This window comes from Eublepharis macularius, chromosome 5 (assembly GCF_028583425.1).
Source record: "Eublepharis macularius isolate TG4126 chromosome 5, MPM_Emac_v1.0, whole genome shotgun sequence".
Classification (NCBI taxonomy): Eukaryota; Metazoa; Chordata; class Lepidosauria; order Squamata; family Eublepharidae; genus Eublepharis; species Eublepharis macularius.
The window spans coordinates 2,045,646-2,068,731 of record NC_072794.1 but is presented as its reverse complement, the minus strand read 5'-3'; the positions used below and the strand labels follow the sequence as shown (position 1 = coordinate 2,068,731).

The window sequence follows — 23,086 nt, the reverse complement described above, 5'->3', positions numbered from 1 at the left end:
TTTAAAAAATGTTAAAAGTTGTGGATTGCAAAGCATAAAAGCACACAACGATCTCCATCTTTTCCTTCTTTTATCCTAAACCACATCATCATTGCTTAGTTTTATGGAATACAACAAATAATGTAGGACAGGAGAAATAAAACAGGCAATCCACGTATAACATAAGGGGAAACAGGAAAAAGAAAGGAGCATTGCTTGGGTGAATGCATGCCAATGCCTGAGGTCAGTTAAAGACCCACTGACCACATTAGGGCAATATTGTATCCGGGTTGCTCCACAAATGCTGAAGAAGGGCTGGGTGTCTTTTAAGACATGTACAGGAGTATAAAGCCAGGCTACCTGCAGTTCTCTCTTTTGTCTTTTGAAGGGTGTGTTAAAATGCCTGTTCTGAAGGGCTTTGGGCTGCTCTAATGTACCCCAAGGGGCTTCCCATGTTCAAGGATTCTTGTTCTGTTTGTAAAATATATAGCTTTAAATACAAATGTCTGCAAGTGGCCATATTCGTTCTCCCCACTTCTCAGATGGTTATCTGCCATAGCAGCTATATCAATCAATACCTGCCTGTTCCCAAAAAGACTAAATGCAGGGGGAAAGGTAGAGAATGGAGTTGGGTTTGTTGCTGTTAGCTCCAGTGTCCTGCTGGAGTAAAGCTTCGTGTATCTTCCCTTTGCTGGTGTTCTTCCTGGGAAGTGGGTGTGTTGGCAGAGGCTGGAAGGGCGATCCCCTTGCTTTTGCATTCCCTGGGCTGCTGTAGTTAAATCTGATGTGGAGCATCCTCTTAAGAGTCTTTGTGCAAGTGCAGCTGTAAAATTTCTTAACTATTTTTGGGTTTCTTTCAGGACTGCCTGGACAGATCCTTCAGAGCAGAAGTCTACAGCTGCCCAGCATGTCGTAATGATCTTGGCACAAACTACGGAATGGAAGTTAACCAACCACTGCAGACTCTTCTAAATCAGCTCTTCCCAGGGTACGGCAATGGACGGTGACTCCAAAAAGCACTTCTCATTTCCTGTGCCCCTCATTCAAAAAACTTTTAAATGGTGTTTTGGTGGGGCTTTATTTAAGTAGCCTTTTCAGAAACGCTTCTGTCCCCGTTGCTTCCTTTCTGCCCCCTGCCAACCATAAAGGTTGAGGAACCTATTTGTGTGAATGCTTTCTTAAGGAAAAATTAAAACCTTGATGTGAGCACAGGCTAGGAATTTACAAATTGTTGTGTATGTGCTACTAGATAGGACAGAGTTCAGTTCTTAATGGGGTGAGGTTTGCTTTTAAAAAAAAAAAACGCAGTACACAGCTTGGTTGCTAGAACAATCCCTTGAAGCCTATGGATTTTGGCCATAAGATTATATTTTTAAAAATATTTTTGACAGCATTTTGATACTTTTTTTGTGAAATCAACTTTTCTGCTTAGGTCCTGCCACTTAGGTAATTTGAGAACTCCCTGTTTCCCCGTTTTGTATCCCATTGTTGAAATATCTTCTCGATTAATTGTCTTAAGAGCATTAGTGTAAAATTTACTACCTCAGTCTCTGCATATACCAGACCAGGTGCTCCCTTTTCCCTGGAGTGACCTAAGGGAAAACAAATGAAAGCCATTTGGAAGTGCCTTTTGGGATCTTTTTAGTTTTGCTGAAAGACTGAACTTTGATCTGTTTTAAAAAAGAAAAAAAAAGAGAAAGCTCTGACATTTTTCTGAACTGCCATCAAGATTTTGTTCTTGGGATGATGAAATGGAACACTGTAGCTCTCTAGATCATTAGTGGTGCATCCAGCTATGTAACTTTTCTACTATCACATGAATTCTGCTAATTCTGAATCTTTTTAGATATGTAACTAGTATTGTATTTTTATATGGAACGAATGTATAAGAATGGGTCAGTACCAAAACTGAACAGTTCAATACCTCAGCATAAAACAGGGATACTACTAGCATCACTTTTTACATTGGACAGACTGGAACAAATGTATATTTTTACCAGGTGTGTTTTAGCATTTTTACAAATATATAATATTGTTTGAGAAAGTAACTTTTAATCTTGCTGAATGCTGCCATACTTTTTGTATAATGCGCAAACTGACGTTCTCAAAATAAAAGACATTTTTCATATGAGAGAAAGTGTGTACCTTTTTCTTTTAAAGAAATTCTGAAATCCCACTTCCAATTAGACCTAAATGGATGGGAAACTTTTTAAGTGTCAGCCCCATGCTCCTCTCTTGGCCCAGGTTTGAAGTTGGCCAGTTTGGTGTAGTGGTTAAGAGTGCGGGACTCTAATTTGGAGAACCAGGTTTGATGCCTCACTCCTCCACTTGAAGCCAGCTGGGTGACCTTGGGTCAGTCGCAGCTCTCTCAGAGCTCTCTCAGCCCCACCCACCTCACAGGGTGTTTTGTTGTGGGGATAATACTGTACTATGTAAACCACTCTTGAGTGTTAAGTCATCCTGAAGGGCGGTATATAAATTGAATGTTATAATTATATTATTAACTTGAATGCTGGAGACAGAGAGTGTTTATGTCAGAGTATCCTGGTGATAAATGGAGGAAAACCTGTTCACACTCCAGAATTTTCAAAGGCAAATGAATATTAGAATACTTTGTTCTTGATTATGTGGCTTGTTCTTGTGAGATTGACTGTGGAGGAGTCTTTTCATGATCCAGTCCAGAAAGTCAGTAAGACTTGCAGAGGAAACACTCGGGTTTCAAAGGCCAGGAGCAGAAGCAGTTTGAATTTTGCTGCCTGGTACTGATGGATTTTTTAAAATATTTCCCTTAATGGATGCACATTGATTATCCTTGTGGGTCTTACCAATGCACGGGAGGCTTCTTGACATGTGGGAATTCCATCACGCTGGTTTTACTTGGATGTAGAGTTTGGTGTCTGGGCTCCACTTTAGGTGCACCCAAGGGCTTGGAGATGCCCAGTTGTCTGAAAAAGTTGTATGAAAAACTGCTTTGGTTTCAAAAGTGGTTTCTTCACTTGGCAGTGGAGGATTTTGAATAGCAAAGTAAGCAGCCAAATAAGCAAAGTCCCCTGTGGTTACAGACCTAGTTTGCATGGTAGCAATACTGTAAGGAGTTAACTATGTTAGTCTGTTACTGGTGTCTAGTGGTACCTTAAAGATTAGCAAGACTTTATTGCTTTATAGAGTTTTATGGGTTGGAGCCCATGCTGAAATAAATGCTGAATGCTGAAATATGAAATAAATACAAATGCTGAAATAAAATCTTTTTAAAAGTTCTATGTACCTCATATTTATGATGGGTAGTTTCTAGCTCCAGCTCTTATTTTAGCAGTTTTTATCTCTTGTAAGTTTGTTTTGGATTTGTGCTCCTTTCTCTGTAACAAATACTTAAAAACTCTTTTTAGCTTTGCTTTGGTGGTGCTTCAAAGTCTCACATTTGGTATGGTCGATAGTCTATGTACCTTTCTCTCCCTCCAGCAGTGGCATAGTTTTTCACAGGATTTGCAACCAATCTGCCATAAATTAATATGCAATATACCCCCACTTAAACTAGAGACTGAACTCTGAAAAATCGTTGGGAGAGGTGTGCCTTATTTAGATCTTTAGTTTTTGCAACAAATGTTTTCAAGCCCTGGCAGTTCTTTGTGGCCAAGTAAGCAAAAAGAGGTAACCTGCGCAGTGAATGTGCCTATGCAGCGTTGGTTCCGGGTTTACCGTTTCTTCCCTTGTCCCTACCCAGCTTCTACCATTGGCCTGCCTCTTCACGCCCCCCCCCCCCCTTGTGGGAATGCACTTTTAAAAAATGTATGTATACGGGTAGGGCTGAGAAGACGGGCCCCTATGGTTCCTGCCTGCAACCTAGCCGCCCCCTCCCCCGTCTCCTCGCTTTGCCCCCAGGCCAGCAGGGACGGGCGGCCCTCCCCAGCCCGATTGGCGCACGGGGCTCCGCAGCCCCCTCCCCTCCCCGTGCGTTGCTGCGGTCTCGGCGGCTGTGCACGTCCTCACGTAGGCGCTGCTTTGCAATTCTCGCAGCAGCAAAGGGTGTGCGGCCCCACCCCCTCTCCACTTCCGCCCAATCAACAAAGCGCTACAATTACACGGGAAGTAGGGAGGCTCTAGAGCGAGCGGGGCGGGTCTTCCCTCGCCGTCCTTCTTCTATTGGCTGCTCGGAGACTGGCAAGAGGCGGGGCGTAGGTAGCCGGCCGATCCGCGCTCTCAGGCCGGAGCGGAAGAGGATGTGGAGGGGGCAGCGTATTGGTGAGGGGAAAGGAGGCGGGCCCTGCCCTAGTAGCGCTCGCTCGATTGGTGGAGGGGAGAGGTCGGCGCAGGGGCAAGTCGGGGTGGCCTGGTTGGCTCCTCGGGAGGTAGGAGCGGCAGCGCGAAGGGCCAGTGGGGAGCCGGGAAGCTGGGCGGGGGCGGGGCCGCGCGGGGGATCGGCAGTTGGAGGAGGCAGAAATTGGCAACGGCCGCTGAGTGGGCGCCTCTACCCGACGGAGGCCGCAGAGGCGGAAGGCAGCCGGAGCCGGAGCGCCAGGCCGCGGCCGGGTGAGGCGACGGCGCGGGTGGCCGCTTGTTTACCCCGGGCAGGAATCTCGGGGGGGGGGAAGGGGAGGAAGCGGCGACGACGAAGAGGCCCTTCACGTGACGGGGGGGGCTGAGGGGGCGGGGCGGGCGCTGAGCCCTTCCCCTCCCCTCCCCTCCCCCGCTCGGCAGGGGCCTGAGCCCGGGGGGGGGGCGCCCGGGGGCTTCGCTCCTCCCGGCGGGCGAGGGTGGGGCCGGGGAGAGGCCGGGCCCTGCGCTGGGGCCGAGGCGGGCGGGGCTGCCGGAGCGAGGCCTGGGGGGGGGGGGCGTTCCTGCGCGCGCCCCCGAGCCCGGGACCCCTTCGGCGGGGGGCAGTTGTGCAGGGCACACACACACACACACGCCTGGCTGCCTGGCCACGCTGGGCTGTTTGTGCGTATTTGTTCGCTGTCTTTGTGGTCCGCCTGTCTCGTTGAGCCTCGAGGCGGGTTGCTCAGCGTAAGTCAGTAATAGCCCCTGGCCGGTTCGAGAAAGTGTCGAATGAGCCATGGACGGGGACTCCCGAAATCTGAAGGGACACGTTAGTCAAGATACTGAGTGTGGCGGATACGAGGAAGAATGATGGTGTGACAGGAGTAGAAAACAAGAACAGTCGGCGAATGCATGCAGCCACCCGATAGTACATCCTGTACTCAGCGGTATACTCTGCAGCCATTTCTCTTTCTAAACCATTTCCTGAGCTGTTGTGCCGTAGTATAGCGCTGTTAGCTTTAGAGGAAAGATCTCAACACCTCCATTTTGCCTCGCTTGGGGAATGACAACGGTGCGAGGGCTTCCCTGACCTCCTCAGGCAGGCGAGGTGGGGGCCACAACAGAGAGCGCACGTGTGCAGGCGCTCCTCGGCCTAATGGAGTCAGAGAGCTGGAAAGATTCTTCATGGGCTCGAAGTAGGACCTGACATGTATTGGTACTGTGTTGAAGTGCTGTGTTTTTACCAATTTAAATATTTTGCCATTCTACTGGCACGCTCTGGGTGGCTAATAATCAATTTTACAAAATTTAGTTTATTCAAATCTAACAAAATGCTAAGAAAAAGAGGAAAATCTTAATCATGGTCATAATTGTCTAGGAAGGTTCTCCTGACAATGTAGTTCAAGAATTTAAAGGAAATGATAAAGACCTTCCTAGTTTTACTGATTTTTTTCTACTGAATTATTTACGCTGTTAAAATGGTTTCCGGAATGGTCCTCCACTGTTCCATTTGTTTTAGTTGCTGTTCATTTTTAATTTGTAAGTTGTTTTAGAGTTTTCCTTTAATAGAAAAAAGTCTGTTTTCCCTTAAAAAAATGACTCTATGTGATGTTGCTTTTCCATGTTAAAAAAAGGATATGATTTACAAATGTACTCAATAGAATGAAAAAAAAACCCATTTCTGATTAGTGGCGTTAAAGTGAATAATTAGTGAACAATTTAGTGATGTTGTAAGAATAAGATATTTGTTTGTTCATAACTTGGATGTTTTATAAAGGGGGAGATTCTCTGATTTTTTTTTGTGAATGGGCAGGACTGGAGGCTGAGAGAGTCTTAACACTGAGAGAGGTATAGTGAGGGAGTCATGTTTTAAAACAGAAAAGCCAGCTCTTCAGATGTCATAATCTTCTGTTGAATAGGAGAGGTATCATTGGGATGTTAGAAAGCCTGCCTTGGGGTATGCTGAAGTGGTGAGGCAGAAAAGCTGTTTTTAGGTTGATTAGAAGAGAAACACAGGACATACTGAGTTGAAGGACAGATTTCTGAGGTTCATAATATGAAACATGAGAATATGTAGAGATGGAATTTGCAGAATTGCAAACTGGGTTCTATAAGAAGTTGCAGGGGCAAGGAAAACTTCCTTAGGACCGCAGCCTGTGAAACTGTGTGTATTTGCTGTGATCTTTCTTGAGCATTATCCCTGAACTGTAGCTTTCATGCATTTGATCTGACTGCTAGGGCTTGTGGTTAAGTGCACTTGAAATTACTCCTCTGACCCTGAACCTGAGCAGGACAGCGAATAGGAGAATTGGGGAGTAGGTGCTTCATGGTGTGAGCCTCCTCTGATCCTTATTTCCCTACTAGCACTGTTCAAAGGCCGTGTACACTGTTAGAGCCTCTGCCTTTTTGTGGCTGAAAAAGTCTGCATGTATATGCATGTCAGCGAGTGATCAGGATTGTAGGAAGTACTTTTCCTCATCCTAATTAATCTCCCTGCCATGATTCTTTTAGCTTTAGGCTAGTTCAAGAGAGACAATATGTTTAGTGGTTAGAGTTGCTGGTCTAGGAGCCAGAAGCCTTTTTTTCCTGCACTGGCCTTTACTGTTGGTTCTGGCGTCATACTACATCATTTATCTCCAGAGTTCTGCATGCATGATCAAAATACCCTGATTCAGTCTCCAAACTGCTTCCTAGACTATTTTGTGGTCTGCACAGTGAAAAGCTGCATCAGCTGCAGATTCAATTTTCCATTGGATTTCTGTGATTTTTCTCCCTGTGCACATACCCCAATGTTTTTTGAAGTTCAGGATGCTTTCTTTGGTATGAGACTGGGTCCTGACCCTGCCTTTCGCTCTCCCCTGATGGGTTGAACAGCAATCAATTCAGTTTTTTCTTTTAATTTTTTTAAAGAAGTGTGTTGCAACATTGGTGCATTAAAAGAAAAACTTGCAATTTTCTTAAGCCAACAGCTGCAATATGCCAAAGAGAAATTTTAAGAATGGACTAAAAAAGTATGTTGTGTGCGCATGCTTACCTTGTCAGTAAGAAGTAAATCCCTTTTTTAATTTTTAGCATACAACATTTAACATGTAAAACCTTAATAAATATTCAACGGTTAAACTGGAGCTCTATTTACAAAAATCATTATAGTAATCCCATATTGAGAGGCAAATGCTTTAGAGAGTTTAATAAAATACAGAGTCCATGCATTTTTTCAGTAGAGCGATCTCTGATGATCTATACTTTAAGATGTGGTCAAAATATGGAAACCATTTTTCTAGGAAAGTTGGTTGAAAAGTTGGACTGACATTTACTGTTAATGGTCTGCTATTTTGTCCATTGCTATCATATCCCAGATTTTGTTTTTCCATTCTGTTATAGTTGATATTTTGTTAGATTTCCACATCTGCGCTATCCAGAATTTAGGTGCTGTCAATAGGAATGCTGGATATTCTTTTCCAGGAGCCGTTATTGAAGAGTTGTTCCAGACATTTAACAGTATTACTTCAGGCTTGTTTGTGATAGTGTTGCCAGTTATTTCTATTGTTTTTATTCCAGAAGGTTTGAATTTTTGTACATGACCCCCAGCAACGCAAAAAGGTACCTGTCATTCCACATCCTTTCCAGCATCTCAAGTCATTTTATAGTAATGCAGATTTAATGGTGTGAGATACCATCTAGTGGTTAGTTTGACTGTCTGCAGGCTGATATTTATTAATTTGGAGGAATAAATATTTGAAGTCCAGATTGATTCCCATTGTTTTTGATGTGTTGTTGTATTACAGTCTTTTTGCCATTTTTTCCTTTTTAATTTTTTTAAATAACAATTTTGCAACCTTGCATTTCATCAGCTGATCAACTGAAGAAACTGATGAGTCCTCAACTGATCAACTGAGGAAATAGCCCGCAGCAGAAATGCTGCTTTTTTTTAATGCAGAAAAAATAAACAGACACCAGCTTGACTCCTTCAAGTGTCGAATTAGAGGCCCAAAGCAGATCCAGTCCTTGTGGATCAAATACCCAGAAAACCCAGTGTAAGTGTGCATGTGGAAAACACCATGGATTCATTCTGCTTTGAAGCTCTCTGGGGGATCTTGGTCCAGTCACTGCCCCTCAACTTCATCGACAGCAGGGTTGATATAGGAGGATAAAATAGGGAAGGGAGAACTGTGTATACCACATTGAGCTTCTTAGTGGAAAGAGTAAAGAAATTCCTAGCTAGACAGAGGCCTTAAAAGATTTTAGCATCCTGGATTATGAAAAGGGGGAGTATAATTGGGGTTGAGGGATTTGCACCACCTCCAACCCAAATTCCATCCTCCATGATATAAACTGCCAGAGGCTCAGGTGAAGCAATCCATCCCCCAGTCTTCCTTTATTCTTCTGGTTCACCTTTGAACTGCACGACTGAGTGCCTCACTAGGATCGGAGAGACCCAGATTTGAATCCCCACTCTGCCTTAGAAGCTTGGGGGACTTTGGGCCAGTCATACACTCTCAGCTTAATCTGCCTCAGAGGGTTGTTGTGAGAATAAAAAGGCAGGAGAACAGTATGACGTTAATAAATTGTGTTAATTCTGAAATTACAGAGGGCAGTGATCATGTTTTGTGCTCGTCAAGCTGTTTTTAATTTTTTTAAATTGCAAACTGATATTTTTGTGTGTGTCTTGGAATCCTCTGACTGCAGAAATATTCCATCTGCTCTTGTCAGGCTTTTGAGCACCAAACTTACCTCTAGATATGTGTTCCACAGTCTCAGCCATTTTATTTCACTCCCTTATCTTGGGGTATGGTTGTCTTCTGGATAGTTGTTGAACTTGTATATTTGGCTGGTATGTGGGAATGTATGTGATATGGTTGGTTTTTAATTTGTGCAAGGGCAGTATGGAAGTCCAGGAAACTGTTAGCATGAGGTGAATATTTGAGTAGTGTGTGTGTTGTGTTGCACACATGTGGGCATGGGGCAATTATTATTTGTCTCTATAGCAGTAGTCTTCAGTCTTTGTAAATCCAGGACCAGCTTTTAATCCCCTCTTGCGGTGTGAGATCCACCTCTAGCTTTCTTCATCCCTGTTTCTCAAACATACACTTCTCTGTTCAGTTTTCATTTTCCACCTTTCCCTGCTCCTTTCTCTGTCCATTTTCTTTCCTTCCTTTTTCTGTCTACTTTTTTTCTTTTTCTTCTTTGTTCAGATATGTACAATGCTTCAGAGACTTTTAAAGAACAGATTTTTTTTTTAAAAAAAGAGATGGTGGCACTAATACTCTTGTGGCCCATCTTAAGTCAATTCATGACTCACTTGCCGAAAAGCTGTGCTCTAATTGTATTGATTTGCTACTGTCATATGGATAATTCAGTGTTTCTTGTGGGGAAGATTCCTGTTTGTCTGTGGGTAGTTTGGTAGGGTCAGTGGTCTTTTCTACAATGAGGAGGGAATTCATTTTTTTTTTTTTGTGTAGTGAGAAATTGGGTAGTTCAAGAAATTGTGGACCTATGGTTCTCCAGAGGTCTAAGTATACAGAGGGAAGACAGGGATATCTTGAGATATCTTGTTCACACCAGTGCAGAGTTGGTGGTTAGCGACGTCATGCTGGCTGAAGGTGTTCTGAATCTCCTGCCCCTGCCCAGGGCACTGACCCCGTTCTCTTCATACTAACTAGATAATTTTGGATATAATACAGATAATATTTTGAGTACTGAAGGATTATTCTCCTATTAGAGGAATAGAAAGCTCTTTTTGTTCATTTGTTTGGGAGCCTTGTTTCATGCATTATATATTATTTCTCTGAGGAAGGGGCAGGAGGCTACAACATGTGTTTTCTACAGGTTTCTAAGGTTTAAGCTTTCCTGCAAGTGGACTACTTTGGAATCTTCTGGTGATGTTTCTCTATCAGATGGAAGAGATATACAACTTCAAGACATTTTACATTAATGAACATTTTCCAGGGGTTTTTTGGGTGAGGAAAAATGGAAATTTTGAGAAATATTGAAAAAGTGGTATATTCTTAATGAATCTAAGTTTATTTTACAACTTTTAAGGAGACACAAGCGTATTACGAATATCGTCACACATAAAATTGAAGTATCTGAGGCTCATGAGGCAGGATTCGGCTGTCCTCCTCCTAAACTGAGGTGTTTGTGTGGGGGGAGTAGAGGTGTCCCCCACCCCCAAATGAGCAGGACAGTGGAGGAGGCATTTCAGACTTTGCAACCCCGATTTGGACCGTTCTTGGGGTTGGAGGGATTAAGGCTTGTGGCCCAGCAGGTGGAGGGTGTGTGGATGGAATTTCTTGTTTTACAGTGTCAGAGAGTTTAGGACTGGCTGCAGCAATAAGTTTTGCATGGCTTTGGAAGAGAAAGTTGATCCTTCTGTGTGGTTTATTAAAGATAAAATTACAGCATTTCAGAAATCATATGACAACACGGTTTTAATGAAAGGAATATGCCTTCTGTTTCTTAAGACTTATCACTGTAAAATGTTATTTTGAAGACAAAATGAGGTCTGAACTGAGATGGTATATTATCTCTGCAAATCTTAATGCCATGAATGTGTATCTGCACATTCTTTCACTCTGTTTATGCATTATTTGCATTAAAACTATTTTTTTAATCACCAGTTAGGGAAGATTGTGTAGTAATTGATAATGCTTACTCCTACGTTGCAGGGAGTTTTATTGAAACTCTGTCACTGGGCATAGTTTCTCTTCATGAGCTCTGACTCCAGTTCTATCAGAAAAAAATGGGCCCGGAGTGGCAGTTGATGGAATGGTGAGTTGGTGTTTGTCAGCAAAGATGCCTGGGCTCATCATTTCTTTCAGTGGTGCATGTTGGGAGCTTTACCTGGGTGTACTTGTCGGCTGCCCAAGGCACGCTTACCCTGCATGCTAGAGAGAGATGCTGGCGATATGGGCGTTGATGCTGTGGGGATCTGAGGGGAGGGTATCAAGGAGTTCTACTTTGAGCCCCTGTCTCATCCCTAGTGAGCGGGCGCCTCTCTGGTGTATCTGTATCAGGTGCCTTGCACTTGGATTTCCAGGTACTGTACTGTATTGAAGTTGAGATTCCTGGTGGACATTGACATTTGGAATTTCGTGCTTTTTCTTGCTGACTGTGTTGAAGAAGTACCTCCTTGCCCAAATCTTGTGTGCTCATACTTGGGGGCAGAGTGTTATCGTCCCATTTCTCACATCAAGATACATGAGATCTCTTGTGGGGGAAGGTCTCTGCTGGGTCTTATATATTTCTACTGGTGTGCCATAGCTGGCTGCAGTGTTAGCTGAAATCCTGTCCTACTGAAGGGGTATATATTGTGGGTAGTCTGGGGTTCTCTGTACTCCCAACAGGAAAGTTTAAAAAGATGCCATCTTTTTTGTTGGTTTAATGTTGCATTGCAAAGGATGGGAACAAGGCCCAGCCTAGCACTGAATCTCCTAAAGCTTTTGTTGTGCTCATTCCCCCCCCCCCGCATTGTTCAGGAAGTGTTGCTGTAGAAAAGTTCTGACATTGTTAGGCTTGCCAGTTTAAATCTCTCATCCATTCTCATAACCTGGTTATCACTAGAGATGTAACATTTAATGGAGATTTTGAAGCCATTGGAAAATGGAAAAATATGGGGAAATTGAAATATGCAGTACTTACTTGCTATCAAATTACTTGCTGCCTTTACTGATTGAACAACATATGTTCAGTGCTGTAGGTGTCTACAGTATGAGTGTTTTTTAAAGTGCTCCTCTAGTGGAAAAAAGTCCTCAGACTCATGCTGTACATTTTGAGTGTTAAGACCCTTACCTTCAGAAGCATTTTATTCATTCTGAAAGTGAAAATATTTTATAGCTCCCCCAAGTTTTCCAGGGTCATAGGTCCAGAGGAGTTAGCCACGTTAGTCTGTAGTCGCAAAATAGTAGAGTCCAGTAGCACCTTTAAGACTAACCGACTTTATTGTAGCAGAAGCTTTCGAGAACCACAGTTGTTGCATCTGATGAAGAGAGCTGTGGTTCTCGAAAGTTTGTGCTACAATAAAGTTGGTTAGTCTTAAAGGTGCTACTGGACTCTTTACTATTTCCCAAGTTTTCCAATTTTTTTCTCTGGAAATTTTGAAAAAAGTCTTCGATCTCCTCCCCCCCCCCTTGCATTCATCTCTCTTTCAGAAACAGAAAAACCATTAGAGACATAGCATAGGCTGATTGGGAGCACACTGAAAAAAATCTTTACAGTGGTTCACAGATCAATGCTTGGTGAAGGTGTGAGATGTAATGTGATGTTCAGCTCCCTAAGAATTTAAAATGATTCTTATTTTCAGATAAAATGTTAGGTCCTAAAAATCTGACAAGAGTGGAATCCTAGTTTAGATTCCTAGTTCTAGGGGAAAGGGAGTGGTTGTGGAAAATATTAAGTAGGGTGCTTGGAGTTCATGCTTTTGTTAGATAGCTTTAAAAAGTGATTACAGAGATTCACGGACAATAGGTGTAGCAATGGCTACTGGCCATGATGACTAGAGGCAGTAAACCTCTAAATAACAATGCCAGGAGCCACCCTAAGGGGGAAGGTCTTAGCCCTCTGTGCCTTGTTTTTTGGGCTTCCAGGGCAACAGGTTTGTCATTGTGTGAAACAAGGTGCTGGAGTGGATGGACCTCTGGTATGATCCAGCAGGGCCACATGTTTGTTTATGTGGGCATCTGGTTGGCTTTTGTGGGAAATGAGATGCTAAACTAGGAAGCACCATTGGTTAATACAGCAGGGATATTCTTATGGTTGTGTACAAAAATGTCCCAAAATATTTTTCTAACTTCTTACGCAGATGAAACTTAGTACTGAAATTCTTTTAAGATGCTGACATGTATTTAAAACCATGTATTTCAGCCTTCCTTTTATTTAAAAACTAGTGAGGATTGAGTTTTTAAAGCATTTTTGTATTGATATTAAAATGTGGAGTTATGTTCAAAATGGAAAATAATTCTTTCGAAACCCATTGCTCCATGAGCTATTGGAGATTAGAAATTGCTGGCTGGCCAGTCACGGGTGTTCTAAATGACTAGTGGTACGCTTAATGAAGCAATTATTGCAGTTTCCTATTCTTGCCCTGTTCAGTACTCCTTATCAGACTGAGCGCCAATCAGGGATATGTTCAGGTTACATTGAGCAACTTGCACAGCAGTTGAGCATGTTTGCAATTTTTGTATGTATTCTTGCTCTTTGAATTTGGTGAATGCAGCATGCTTCAGACCAAGCTGCCTGTACATCACTGCTTGTGCAAGTAGTAAAATCAGGTTTTGAAAGCATTTCATGCTCATCTTCTAGAGGAAATTCTTGTTTGCTATAAACAAATGTGTTTTACAACTCTGCTTAGAGTACGTTCTCACATGCCTTTGATGCTCATTTCAATGCTTTATTAATATGGTTCATTTTTATGCAGTTTTTATGCAGTTTTTCTTTGCTGCACACTGCCCCGTACCCCTGATAGAGAGGCAGGAGAGCATTAAAGACTAAATGAATACTGTAGCCATAAAGTTCTGCCCCTTTATGCACATTCCAGTATGAGACACTACACTGTAACTTTTGTCTTGTTTCAGCAATCTCATGCAGACTGATCAGGCATCTAAACACAGGATCTAAAATAACCCGGAAATTCAGTCAGTGGGTGCTTCCTGGCGTGCAGTGCACAACACATCTCATATTTAATCTACATTTTAAGCAAATATGCATACTTAAATCCTCATGCGAAGAACAAGAAAGGACAGTGCTATGTCTAGTCACACGGTTATTTTGGCTGCTAGCCATTAAAGCTACAATTTAGAACTTGCTTAAATGAAAGTACAGCATCTTTTCTGAGAAGGCAAACAGTTAATGTCTACCATTTTTATAATATCTGGTTTACAGATAAGTGCAACATTTACTGGCTAGCAGTTTACTAGCCTGTGTGCTTGCACAGAGTCTGTGGCTCACAGGAATACATGAACAGTATGCCTGGAAGGGATTGTTATTGAGGTTTGCTGTTCAGTAAAATGTAGTTTGATGAATAAATGGTTGGACACAAATCTGGGACTCTCGGGTTCAAATCCAACCTCTGTCCTAAACTGATGGTGTGACTTTGGACGATTAGCAGTCTCTGATAAGTTGCTATAAAAAGGCATCAGAATCACAAGGTGTTTATGAGGTAATTGAAATAAAGATCCTAAAGTATCTTGCAGATGAGATTAGGGATAAAATAAATGCTTAATAGAAAAAGTAAATGAGAATTTTCCTTAATTTTGAAAAGCTTTTGCATCTTTAGTCTGGATATTCCTTTAGTGGCTGCCTACATTGATTTACACAATGTAAATGCCCCATAAATGGCTTGGTTAATTGGTTTGAAAGAGTAGCTAGTTTATTGTCTTCATGAAGAACTTAATAGAGGTCAGCTTCCCTTTAAGCTCAGTTGTTTAAACAATTGGTGGGTGTTGTGTTAGCCCATCTGAGAAAATTTTTCTTTTTGCTTGAGCTACAGTTGAACTGGGAACAAGAAACATGGGACAGTACCTTAGCATTTCCTTAATGGCCAGTAAATTATGTAGTCTGTTCTTATGTGGAAATTAGGATATTCTTTTTAAGAATCCTAAGAATCCCAACTAGGCTGCCCCTGTGCCCCCACCTTTTCTTTCAAAACAGAGGAACGTTTCCTCATAGCAGAGAGAAATTGTGAAAACATGAAGACACGAAGTAGGAAAATTCTGGCAATGGAGGTGGCATGCTGGCCAATCAACTAGTCAGATATTGTCAATTGACTACCCTGTTGTTTGGTCAAATATTTGTTTGAAACTTTCTAGCCTCCCATTTAGCCTAAAGGGTTTTGAGGATAGATCTCAACCCAGTTCAATAGAATCTGCAATAATATGCTAACAACCCACTCCAAACGTATACAATTACAAGAATAATATGCCTATAGTATCAGCAACTGGTTTAACTAAAAACGTTTTGAAGGAGCATTAAAAGAAAGAAGCAGATCAGCATTGCTGGCTCCAAAATTGAAACAAAGTAATAATCCTTAAACATAAAAAGCAAACCATGTTGCCGATGTCTTGCTTCTTATCCCCATGCAGGCACAGTACGCGAGGATAAGAAGCGAGTTGGGGGCAAAATGTTTGCCTCCTCGCTGCCTCCTTGGGGCCTCCAGAGGCCCGGAAAGGCCCAGCACAGCTGAGCAAAGGCACAGGGCTGTGGTGCCGGGCCTTCCCACTGCCTCGGAGCTTCCAGAGGCCTGGGAAGCAATGGGAAGACCTGGCACCACGCTCAGAAAGGACCTGCATAGCAGCAGAAGACATGGCACCGCAGCTCCGGGCCTTCCTGCCACCTCGGGGCCCAGTGTGGCCCAGCCCAGTGGCCTGCTGTGGCCTGCTGTGGTGTGGGGCTGCCTGGCCCATTGTGGCACGGGGCCACCCATCCCACTGCAGTGTGGGTGGCCTGGCCTCGTGGCCCACTGTGGCATGGGGTGGCTTGGCCTGGTGCCCGCTGCTAGAGCCTGTTGTATTGCGTCACAATGGGCTCTGATGCTAGTGCTTTTAAACAGAGGTTTAAAAGGTTAAATAAATTTAATCAGATAATTATTTTAAGAAGACTCAGGTTTAAATGAGCAGTAGTGCACCAAACCAAAAAAAGGTGGTAAAAGTAAAGAACAAAACCAATCTGAAAAGAAACTGAACAAGAACTAGTTAGTCAACAGATGTCTTAGTGTGGTGCTGAAACCTCACCAGAGCTAGCATCAGGCAAGCAACTGGGGGTGGACATTGCACAAGTGGGTGCCACAAATGAGAAGGCCCTGCTTGGCCACCTCACTTCCATTAGTGATGTCAGACAATTCAGGGCCTGGGACGCAGACCTGAATTGACAGGTAGGCGTGTGAGGAAGTAAGCAGTCTTTCAGATAGCCTTGTCCCAGGATGTTCAGAGCTTTAATAGTTGAAACCAGCACCTTAAATGATAAAACGTTGTCTGAAGCTACTGCCTGTGCAGTGATGGCATCAAACTGAGGAAGACGTCCTTGAACGTGGCAGGACTGAGTTCTTCTTTGACCATCTCCCTGCAGTAGGCAGAGGCAGACTTAGTGGCACAGCAACATTTTTTCTAATGGTCACTCCAGTGATCTGCATACAGGAATAGGAAAACAAGCAGTTGTTATTAGCCAGATTCACCGCTGAAGGAAATGAGGAGTGCCCCCTTCTGTGCGATATGGTGTTTGTTGTTTAAAGTTTCTACGAGAGATTTTATTGGGGTCAAGTTGATGTTTTAAAAATACTTGACTATTGTAGACAATAATAATTATTTATATAAAATATATCTGCCCATAGACCTTAAACTCCAAGGCAGCTAACAAACAAGTTGCAAGCATGTGATAATATAGCAGTCCATCAACAAGATAAAAACACGGCCAAATCAGTTTATACTCTACTGTCTTCTGAAATAAAACATTTTCCACATCTTCCTGAATGCAGGAAAGAAAGGCACCCTCTGGCAAGTCATTCTGAAGTACTGGGCCTGCAAGAGAGAAGCCCAGAACTTAACTCTTGCTGGGTGGTCAGTCCATCACAGAAACAAGGCTGCTTGAAGCATGCGAAAGGCATGTCGGGACTGTGGGGAGACAAGGGCCCTGGGCCAGGAAGGGCTTGAAAGGTAACAAAAGGAGCATTTTGCATTGGGCCCTGAAGCAAATAGGTAACCAGTGCAGTTGACTAGGGATGTGTGCTTCGGGTGTCCGATTTGGGTAAAATACCTGAATCGGACCCTATTTGTAAAGATTCGGGATTCCCGAATCGGGGCCAGCATGATGGTCCCGATTTGGGATTCCCAAATCAGAGCTTCCACAAAGCATTTGGGTTGCTTTGGAAGCTTTGGGGCAACTTTAAAGGGCCCCTTGAAAGCAGCAGTTCCCTTTAAAGTATCAGCTGTTAGGCGGCTGGGGGAGTCCCCCCAGGGACCTTCCCTTACAAGCTGGCAGGGCCATTTAAACTATCAGCCGGCAGGCAGCAGGAGGGGATTCCCCCCCAGCCGCCTAACAGCTGATAGTTTAAAGGGACTTGCCCTTTAAACTCCACTGTCCTGTGGGCCTGCAGGGCAGCGGAGGAAGCCTAAAAGGGCCCTCCTGCCCTTCAAATGACCTCCACGGCTGTCATTTGAGGGGCAGGAGGGCCCTTTTCAGCCTCCTTTGCTGCCCACTCTGCAGTGGAGGAAGCCTAAAAGGGCCCTCCCGTCCCTCAAATGACAGCTGTGGCTGTCATTTGAAGTGCAGGAGGGCCCTTTTTGGCTTCTTCTGCTGCCCGCGCGGCAGTGGAGGAAGCCAAAAAGGGTCCTCCAGCCCCTCAAATGACAGCTGTGGCTGTCATTTGAGGGGCAGGAGGGCCCTTTGCAGCCTTCTGCCCTGCCCTGCGGGGCTGCAGGGCAGCAGAGGTAGCCAAAAAGAGCCCTTTCCACCCCTCAAATGGTAGCTGCGGCTGCCATTTGAGGGGGCGGAAAGGGCATTTTTTCCCTTCTCCTCTGCTGCAGGTCTGCAAGGCAGGGGAGGAGGCCTTTACCACCCGTCCCCAACATCAAAGGTAAGGTAAGTGGGGGGCTGGGGTGGGGGCTAGGGCTATGGGGGTGGGGGTTGGGCTGTTTAAAGGGCCCTGCTGCCTGCAAGAAAGGGCTCTTTAAACTATCAGCTGGCAGGTGGCTGGGCGGGATCCCCCCTGCCGCCTGCCAGCTGATAGTTTAAAGGGACCTGTTCTTAAACCGGCAGGGGGGCTGATGGGTGTTGGGGGTGGGGGTGCTGGGAGAAAACCCAGCCTCCTGAGTCACTTTGGAATGCTCTGAATCTTTATGGAGCATTCCAAAGCGATTCAAACACCCAAATCTGAAGTGGCTTGCCGCTTCGGGTTTTGGGTGTTCCCGAATGTGTTTCCTGCTTTGGGTAAACCCGAAGCAGGAAACCCGAATATTTTTGGGCTTTACACCCCTACAGTTGACACAGCACTTTCCCAGTGTTTTCATTGTCTACTGAAAGCTGCTTGGCTAGAGGAATTTTAGAGCTGAAATTGTGGGTTATATGCTTGTGTCTGTATAGTGATTGCTGCTGTATTTGGTTGATTTTTATGCTGTTTGCTAGTCCCAATAATCTCATATAGCAATGCTGGGACTTCAGGAAATGTAATAATAATGCTTGTTACGCTGCCTCTGTAGCCAGCGTTAACTGGGCTCACAGCAGCCTGGGACTTGTGATCCTAGTCTCCCTCAGTAGTTTTTCTGTGGTTACACCCCACATTTCAGGAAGCAGGATGCCAGACTGTGAATATAGGATGAAAATATACAACACTCTTGATCTCTCCTGCTGGTGTCGCCTGTTCACTGGTTAGAAAACACTGCTGTGTAATTTGAGTGTCTCCTTGTGTGCTCTTTTATTAAGGTGTGTAACTCATTCTCTGTTTAGCTAACGAGGCATGAAAGTTAATTTTGTTAATTGCTAGTGACACTTTGATCACACTGACAAATCTGATGATGTGTTCAGTGTCCGTGCTGATTAAACTATGAGGCCTATACATTCATAGCTCTGCATTGGAAGGTATGCTGGAGATACCAATATCCCCTACTTGTACACAAGGTTGTTCAAAACTCCAAGTATGTTGCTTGTCTAAAAGGAAAAACCAAGATGCTGGCGAGAAGTCTCCCACCTCTCTGCTCTCGACAACGTATATACGTTTTTTAAAAGGCCAGATAATTCTGAAATCTGTGTCCCAGACTATGCTGATCTATAACGAAATTTCTGTTTTCTTTGAGGATAAGAATGTAGATAAAGTTTCTCCAGTTTAAAGTATGGAAGTCTGTTTCAGGCATAATCACTTGTACTTTTAATTGAGGAAAGTTCATTAAGATAAGTTTATTTTGAGATGCCGTCTTTTCTATTCTGCATAAAATTGCTGAGGGAAGTGTTAAATTATCAATTTATATTTATGTCATTAATATTCCGCCTTTCTCACTGAGATGCAAGGCGGATTACATAATGTGGGATTAGTACAATCAGCGGCAAGGACAAGGGTAGGCATTTCCATATAGTGTCAAGAACATTTCCATAAACAATGTCATAGCATGGGTGGTGAGCAGATTTATGTTCGCCTGCGGAGACTTATGGATCCAATTGGCTTCCAGAATGCCCTGCGGGATCCGATGCCCCCTGGCGGTTTGTTGGATGAGCTGGTGGGGGACTGGTATGACCATCTCTCAAAAGCCATCGACGAAATCACTCCCTGTCACCCTCTCCGTCCCCGCGTCAGACTGGCTCCCTGGGACTTGGAGGAGCTATGTCAGATGAAGCGGAAACTGAGACGATTAGAGCGAGTGTGGCGGCGGAATCGGGGCGAAGAGGTGAGAACATCTTGTAGAGCATTTATGAAAGACTATGAGGTGGCTGTGAAGGCGACAAAGAAGGAATACTTTGCCGCCTCCACAGCGTCTGCAAGCTCACGCCCGGCAAAATTGTTCCAGGTAGTTGGGTCCTTGGTTTCCCTATTGCAGGGAGACCGTCAAATTGGACATTCGGCTATTAGCTGTAGGGCTTTGGGGAGCTTTTTTGCAGATAAAATCTCGTCCCTCCATCATGATCTGCTGGCCACGATTGATACAGTAAGGGAACTGGAGGCCCCTTGGCCGCCTTCTGGCCCATTTTTGGATCACTTCAGCCTGGTGTCCCGGGAAGAGGTGGACAGGATCCTGTGGCTGGTGAGGCCCACTACGTGCTCCCTGGACCTCTGCCCGTCATGGCTGGTGAAAGCCAGTGCCGATGGGTTGGGGGCCCAATTGGAGGTCATTATTAATACATCATTGAGCTTCGGGGTTTTTCTCGGGGCGCTAAAGGAAGCCATAGTGAGTCCTCTTTTGAAAAAACATCTTTGGACCCCACTGACCCTTCCCGTTACCTCCCGGTATCGAACCTCCCGTTCTTGGGAAAGGTGATTGAGTGGGCGGTGGGGGATCAGCTACAGGTGTTCGTGGAAGAGACCTCTGTCCTGGACCCATGCCAGTCCGGATTCTGTTTGGGTCATGGAGCGGAGACAGTGTTGGTTGCCCTCACGGACGATCTCCGAAGGCACCTGGATTGGGGCGGGTCGGCGCTGCTCATCATGCAGCATTCAACACAGTCGACCATGAGTTGTTGGCCCACCACCTTGCCAGTGTGGGGATTTGTGGGACGGCCTTGCAATGGCTTGTCTCTTTTCTCCATAGTCAGGGACAGAGGGTGGCGCTGGGGGACTGTCTGCATGCCAACCGTTGGAGTGCGGCATCCCACAGGTGGCGATACTCTCTCCCCTGTTGTTCAATCTTTATATGCGCCCCCTCCCCCAGTTGGTGCGGAGTTTCGGGCTGGGTTGTCATCAATATGCAGATGACACCCAGTTGTATCTGTTGATAGGTGGCTGACTCTGCCCGACACCCTGTTGAGAGCTCTGGAGGCTGTGTCTGAATGGGTAGAACAGAGCCGGCTGAAGTTGAATCCTGTGAAGACGGAGGTCCTGTACTTGAGCCGTGGACTGTCGGAGGCAGGGATCCTTCTCCCGACCTTTGTGGGGGCACCACTTGTGCCCGTACCATTGGTTAGGAGTTTGGGTGTGATTCTGGATTCCAAATTGTCTATGGAGGACCAGATCATGGCTGTGGCTCGGGTGGCCTTTTTCCACCTTCGGCAGGCCCCGGCAACTGGCACCCTACCTCTCAGCCCATGACAGTGATCCATGCAACGGTAACCTCCAGGTTAGACTACTGTAACTCGCTCTACGCAGGGCTGCCCTCGGGCTTGATCCGGAAACTTCCAACGGGTCCAGAACGCTGCTGCGTGTGTCCTGACTGGAGCTTCGTGTAGGACACACATTACGCCTATCTTGAAGCATCTCCACTGGCTCCCAGTAGAATTCTGGATCCGGTTTAAGGTGTTGGTTTTGACCTATAAAGCCCTAAACGGACTGGGACCAGCATACCTAAAGGACCGTCTCTCCCTGTATGTGCCCCAGAGAGCACTTCATTCAACCGGAAAACATCTACTGGTGGTCCCTGGCCATAGGGAGGCTCGGCTGGCCTCTACCAGGGCCAGGGCCTTTTCGGTCCTGGCCCCAACCTGGTGGAACTCTCTGTCTGAGGACACTCGGGCCCGCCAGGATCTTGTATCATTTAGGTGGGCCTGTAAGACAGAGATGTTCCACCAGGCATATGGTAGAGGCTAATTTTTAGCCCATCATTGCCGAGCCTTCCACTGGTCTCCCTCTACAAGGGGTATGGAGAGTCCACTCTTGCTGGTTGCCCCAAAAGGGGCACAGTATTTTATCTGTTTTTTTAATTGATTTTAAGTTGTATTTTAACCAATGTTGTGCCTCGCCCTGAGCCCGCTTGTGGGGAGGGCGGGTTAAAAATAAAATAAATAAATAGGGTAAATGAATACAAGTTTACAAAGACATAATATTGGCAAGGATCCAATATGGGGTTGAAGAATTATTGAAAGAGAACATAATCAATTCTAGGACTTACATTAAACAACATGAAGCACAGGTAGTATATAGAAGTACATATTTAAAGCAACAGATAATATGCAAGGCAACATAGTGGTGAAGTCTATAGTCCCTAACTCATTAGAGAGACATCTGGGGCCCCTTTCCTACAATACCACCCTCTTAGCTGAGAAAAAGGCCTTTTTGAATAATTCAGTTTTGCATTGTTTGCGGAAACCCAGGAGTGTGTGTGTGGTGGGGTCTCCTGACCTCCTCAGGCATGCCATTCCGTAGGGTAGGGGCCACCACAGAGAAATCCCGTGTACGGGCTGCTGTTGATTTTGCCCATGTATAGGCTGGCACCCGCAAGAGACCCTGTTCAGATGAGCGAAGTTGCTGTGGAGGGACATAGGGAGGGAGGCAGTCCCGTAGGTCTGCTGGACCAAGGCCGTGAAGAGCTTTGTGTGTAATAACCAGTACCTTGAACTGAGCACAGTAACTGATAGGTAGTCAATGGAGTGACTGTAGAATGGGAGTGATGTTCAAGCTCTTGCTTGCTCCTGATAATAGTCGAGCTGCAGCATTTTGCACCAATTGGAGCCTCCTAATTAACTTAGATGGGAGGCCAATGTATAATGCATTACAATAGTCTTGAAGTTACTATAGCTTGGATCTAGGTGGCCAGGTTGGTTGTGTCGAGAGAAGAAGCCATTTTCCAGGCTAGAGTGAGATTGTAGTAAGCATTTTTTGCAGCTACCTTAACTTGTTTTTCTAGTAGTAGCGCTGGATCCAGTATAACCCCAAAGCTCTTAATTGAGTCTGCAAGGTCAAACGAATTCCATTAGAAGTGGGGTGCAATGTTTTTCAAGATCTCTGACTTCCAAACAAGTATCACTTTAGTCTTGTCTCTTTTCAATTTTAATATGTTATTTTTCAGCCATTTCAGTACGTCTGTCAGGCAGCTATCTACATCCTGTGTGGACCTGGATAGTGAGATACAGAGTTGAGTATTATCTGCATATTGATGACATCCAACTCTATAGCTGTGAATGAGATCTCCTAAAGGATTTACGTTGAGGTTTAATAACATAGGAGATAAAATTGCGCCCTGTGGAACCCTGTAGGATTGTTCCCATTCTGGAGATAGCTGATCTCCGATGGCAACCCTTTGAGTCCATTCCATGAGAAACAATTTAAACCAGTCCAAAGCACATCCTTTGATGCCCACTTCAGTTTCTAAATGCCTCAGCAGGATGGCATGGTCTACTGTGTCAAAGGCTGCAGACAGATCCAGGAGGAGCAATAAGGAGGCATGGCCTTTGTCTATATTCAGACAGAGATCATCCACTAATGCTACTAGTGCTGTCTCTGTCCCATGCC

The 23,086-nt window shown here is 44.8% G+C and overlaps 2 protein-coding genes across 4 annotated transcripts in view; both read left to right on the top strand.

The window, feature by feature from the left end:
* Window positions 1-2,104, top strand: part of LOC129330868 (E3 ubiquitin-protein ligase UHRF1-like) — an 87,201-nt gene extending 85,097 nt beyond the window's left edge. For both annotated transcript variants that reach the window (XM_054981109.1, XM_054981108.1), the window contains exon 17: window positions 840-2,104. In XM_054981109.1, coding sequence (XP_054837084.1) covers window positions 840-986 — 147 coding nt within the window. In that variant the 3' untranslated portion in view covers window positions 987-2,104. The remainder of the gene's footprint in view (window positions 1-839) is intronic.
* A 2,313-nt stretch (window positions 2,105-4,417) lies between these two features.
* The window catches only part of KDM4B (lysine demethylase 4B), a 328,745-nt gene continuing 310,076 nt past the window's right edge, over window positions 4,418-23,086 (top strand). For both annotated transcript variants that reach the window (XM_054982034.1, XM_054982035.1), the window contains exon 1: window positions 4,418-4,506. The gene's annotated coding sequence lies outside the window, so the exon portion shown is untranslated. The remainder of the gene's footprint in view (window positions 4,507-23,086) is intronic.